At 47.4% G+C, this 4,895-nt stretch overlaps 1 protein-coding gene across 2 annotated transcripts; it reads left to right on the forward strand.

The window, feature by feature from the left end:
• The first annotated feature begins 745 nt into the window (after positions 1-745).
• Positions 746-4,611, forward strand: Ly6f (lymphocyte antigen 6 complex, locus F). Of its 2 annotated transcripts, none has more exons than XM_006520522.3 (4): positions 746-823; positions 1,076-1,173; positions 2,154-2,270; positions 4,007-4,611. In XM_006520522.3, the coding sequence occupies exons 2-4, from the start codon at positions 1,104-1,106 to the stop codon at positions 4,222-4,224; spliced, it is 405 nt and encodes a 134-aa protein (XP_006520585.1). In that variant the 5' UTR covers positions 746-823; positions 1,076-1,103; the 3' UTR covers positions 4,225-4,611. The 2 variants fall into 2 exon arrangements, with proteins under 2 accessions (XP_006520585.1, NP_032556.1); NM_008530.2 differs by having other exon boundaries at positions 795-854; positions 4,007-4,608.
• The last annotated feature ends 284 nt before the right edge of the window (positions 4,612-4,895 follow it).

Genomic DNA, 4,895 nt, shown 5'->3' on the forward strand with positions numbered 1-4,895 from the left:
GGGACACTGGGGTCATCCACCCTCTGCAAAAAAAAGCCTTGTGCCATGAAAAGAACTGCCTTGACTCTAGCTACCAGATGCTAATAGCACCTGCAGCCCCTTATATCACCCAAACATATCAGACACTGCTTAGTAACTTCCATCCCAGTTGTCAGTAAATTCTTTGCTCAGGACTTGCACTTTTTGAATATAAGACCCTGTAGAGCCAGTCGCCAGGTATTTGTCAGTTGTTTGCCTGCTTATAAAAAGGAGGGCCCTGGGCTCTGAGCCACTGCAACTCATACCCTCTAATTTGAAACAAGAAAAAGTCTGGTGGTGGTGGCAAAAAACACAAGCTACAGCACTTGCCTTTGAAAGTATTGGTTGTAGCCAGCCTGGTATACAGAGCAAGTCCCCCGGACAGCCAAAGTTACACAGAGCAAATATGCCTCGAAAAACAAAAACAAAAACAAAAGATGAAGGGAAACAAACAAACAAAAAAACTAGGAAAAGGCTGAGCAAGTTGCCTCTTTCCTTTGCTTTCTGAGGGCAAGCACAAGCCAACTGTGGCCCCTCCATCTCTGCTCTCTTATTCCTACAGCACCATTGTCTCTCCCCAACTGAGTGGTCCTCCCTCCTCAACAGCTATAAATCTTGCTGACCAGATCACCAACAAACCTTGCTAAATCTTAACCAATAAACATGTTGGCCTGGAGGAAGTAAGTATAGAAACCCCTCCCTCTTCAGGATGTCAGCTGGGAGGAGCTAAAGGAAATTAAAGTACTTACTTCAGTGCACATCTGACAGATCTTACCACTGTGCCTGCAACCTGGTCAGAGAGGAAGTAAGGACTGGTGTCAGGAGGGAGCTGCTAGGTGACAAAGGGAAGAGCCCTCAGGATAGGGCTGGGGTTGGGAGTGTGAGATTAGGAAGGAAAAGCTGGGTGGGTGGTGGATGAGAGAAATAGGCAGACATGTATTCCTTGGGGAAAGCTGGGGGGGGGGGGAGTGTTGGAGGGTGGGAAGAGTGGATGCTTGAGCCCTGTGAGAGCCCAGGGATGTGAATGATGATCTAATAACTGGCTTCAACTTCCAAGGTTTGATCTGTGCAGCCCTTCTCCAAGGATGGACAGTTGTCACACTACAAAGTCCTGTGTACTCATCCTTCTTGTGGTCCTATTGTGTGCAGAAAGAGGTGAGGTGGAAAATGAGAGATGGCCAGGAGGGTAAAATGGAGATGGCAAACTGCCTCAGGGTTGTGGTTACACCTGCACCTCCATTGTGTGCTCAGTGCCCAAGGTGTGCTGGTGTCAGGGGATTGGGAATCGGCTTGTGATGGGTGAAGCCTCATGTGTTGTGTGCTTTACTGGGTCTGTAACCCTGCCAGCGCCTGCCTTGCAACCATCACTACATACCAGAAAGACGTTTCAATGTTACTACCTGTGCCACAAACCCTGACCACCAGAGCAGCCTGTCCTTTAGACTCTAACCCTGCTGCCCTGGTCTACCAAGCAGGCCTCTGGCCTGGGTGCACACAAACTGGTAGAGGCTTCTTTTTCTGGCCTGAAGGCCAAGCCAAGGGTTTGGAATCCTCAAATCTTGGCATTTTACTTTTCCTTATGCCCAGCACATGCCACACGAGGCCCAAATGCTAGAACATCTCTATTCTAAGAAGTCTGAGCTTTCAGATACCCCTATACTTCTAGTTACATGTGTATTGCAGGAAACCTCATGGTGAGTCTGACCTTTGAGCTGGACTCTGGGACATTCAGTGCTTTGTCATGCTTCAATATACAGGGGCCAGCTCTGCAGGTGTAGGGTGGGACAGGTCAGAAAAGCCTTCCCTATCTGATGGCCCCACTACCTATTACACACCCACTCATTTCTTGAGCAGACATTTTGTATCTTTGTTTTCCCAATATGGTGATTGCCCCTCTAATTCCCCTTGGGGTGCAGGTCTCTGCTGTGGGTTTGGCTAGCTGAGGCAGCAGGGCCGAGCATACTTGAACAATGGAGGGTCATGGTTCACTTTTGCTTTTGGCAGAGGTGACTGGGCAGTAATATCCTTGCTCTGTCCTAGCACCCAGCAGCTGTGTGGAAGTAAAGACATTGGAGAGAAGGGTTCTGTTCTAGGAAGGGCATGAACTAGCCCTCATATATTGGCTTTTTTCTCAGCTCAGGGGCTGGAGTGCTATAACTGCCTGGGAGTTTCACTTGGAATTGCCTGCAAATCAATTACCTGCCCCTACCCTGATGCAGTCTGCATTTCTCAGCAGGTAGAACTTATTGTGGGTAAGTTCCCTGTGGCCTCCATAAAGATGGCTGAGGGTAGCTTGGAAGAAAACATCAGATCTGGGCACTTGTTAAGGACCATGGTTCTCCTCCCTTGAAACAGAGCTTTCTTGGGTTTGGAGTGGGATTCCTTCAAAGTGGGGGCTGTTGGGGTCCAGGGATATGCTGGGATGTGGATCATAAAGCAAGGCTGCCTACTGGCATGCACAGTGTTCATCTTCCTCCTCTGTCGCCAGTGCACTCAAGTGATGTTCCTACTCATGTGTTTCATCTAGGGTCTCACTGGCTCACTGACAGACCAGGAGAGCTGGAAACATCTAATGAGCCTTTGCATATAATGAAGGAATCTGGAGTTTAGGCTAAAGGAATGACTTAGGAATTTCAGTAGAAAGAGACCTTAGGACATATCAAATCCTGCAAAGTTGCACATTCCAGGCATATCCTCAGATAGACAAGGCAGGAGCAGCCCCACCCTGCTATCCAGTTTCCTGCTCTGACCACATCCTGCCTGTCTCCTGGAGCAGGACTCCTAGATATAACTGCCTGGGGAACTGCAAGAGTCTGAGAGGCTGGTTGCCCTTTCTGCTGTGCCACTGGGTGATCATATAGTGTGCTGTGTCTTTGTGGTGTGAGTGAGTGTGTGTGTGTGTGTGAAAATGTGGATGCACATGTATGAATATATGTAATGTAATGTAATGCATACAAATTTCATAGGAAATCTTTAAGTACCATTCCTCAGCCACAGTCAACTTTGTTATGCAAATGAGTTTCAGATCTCCTGGAATTGGAATTACTAATGGTTGTAAACCAAGATATGCATCTGGGAACCAAACTCTGTACTTCTGTAAGAACAACAAGTGCTTTAATTGCTGAGCCATGTCTTCAGTCCCAATCACCTTGTTTTTTTGAGACAAGATCTTTCATCAAGACCTAAGGTTTGCCAAGTATGTTGTGGGTAGAGTGGAGGGAGTTAGCAGGGAGTTCCTAGGACCTACGAATTCCTGGCCCAGCACAGTGATCATAACCAGCACTCCCAGGCTTGGCTGGCTCTTTACATGGTTGCTGGTTATTGAACTTGGGTCCTTAGGCTTCAATGTGGCCAGCACTTCACTGACTGAGCTGCTTCTCCAGCACATTGTATATAAGGACACCTGTGTACACATGTGTGGATGTACATGCACTGGCAAGGTACAAGTGTATGGGGCCCAGAAGTTGATGGGTATCTTCTGTGACAACTATCTTATTTACTGAGGCAGTGACTCACACTGTACCACAAGCTTGCAGATTGAGCTGGTCTAGGCTGTGAGCTTACCTCGGGGATCTCAATCCTTGTGTCCTGAGCACAGATATACAAGTAGGCCACCATGACTGCCCATGTTTTTGATGTGCTCTAGTAATGAGAACTGGGAACTCATGCTTGTGCACACAAGCGCTTTATCCACCAAGCTTCCTTACCAGCCCACAGTTTTGATTTTTGATTTATTTGTTATTTGAGACAATGTTTCACTGTAGCCAAAGGATATAGTCCCCATGTAGCCCAGTTTGGAATTGAACTCATAAAAATTCTCCTGCCTCAGTCTTCCAAGTTCTGGGATTTCAAGTCTGAGCTAACATGTCTGGCTTCAATATGTCTTAGAGATGTGTCTGGGTAATACAGCCTGGTGGCTTGTGGCCCAGACATTGGGATGCTCTGTTGCCCCTGCATAATAAGTGAGTCACTCCATGATGTTTTGCAGACTCTCAAAGAAGGAAAGTAAAGAACAAACTCTGCTTTCCTTTCTGCCCTGCTAATCTTGAAAATATGGAGATCCTGGGTACTACTGTCAACGTGAATACTTCCTGTTGCAAGGAAGACCTCTGCAATGCACCATTTTCCACTGGAGGCAGCACCTGGACCATGACAAGGGTGCTTCTGTTAAATCTGGGCTCGGTCTTCCTGCAGACCTTGCTGTAAAAGGTCCTTCCAAGGACCTCCACCCTTGTTGTTTTATCCTCATTTGCAACTATTCCTTCCTGGAGCCCTCTAGTGATGAATTATGAGATATTGAAGCTCCAAGGTGGGAGTAGTGTTTGTGGAATACGTTGTTTCAACTTTATAGCCCCTGCTTGGTAAATGCCCCACTCCTCTCTAGGAATTTCAAATATGTACTTCCTAGAATGCCATTTTGTTGTGGCTTGCTAATCTTGGCCCTGGAGGCCCGTGGCTAGCAGAGGGTAGAGGCAGAATTCCAAGGTATTAAGCCATCACCATCCACACATAAGTGTCTGAGGTTCTGCAGGATTCTCATGTATGCGGCTTTATGTCCCCTTGTTGAGTCCAATAAACCCTTTGTTCTCCCAGTCAAGATCTCAGTTTTTCTTTTGCTACACTGAGTCTACCAAGTCATCCCTGCCAGTTCCCATCTCTGCTCTTTCAGCTGGCCATAGTAGCTAGCTCATGATAGCCAGCTTAGAGGGGGAGACTACTTGATTTGGGCAGGCTTCCTTCAGTACTGATGCTGGGGGAAATGAGAGGGTCCCCCACTTCCAAAAAGCACTTGCTTGTGGCTGGGAAACCCAGGAGATGAGCTCTCAATGGCAGGTAGGGGCTTCCCTGTCAGATTCTTTTACTCTAGAGATGGAAGC

Source organism: Mus musculus, chromosome 15, assembly GCF_000001635.26.
Source record: "Mus musculus strain C57BL/6J chromosome 15, GRCm38.p6 C57BL/6J".
Classification (NCBI taxonomy): domain Eukaryota; kingdom Metazoa; phylum Chordata; class Mammalia; order Rodentia; family Muridae; genus Mus; species Mus musculus.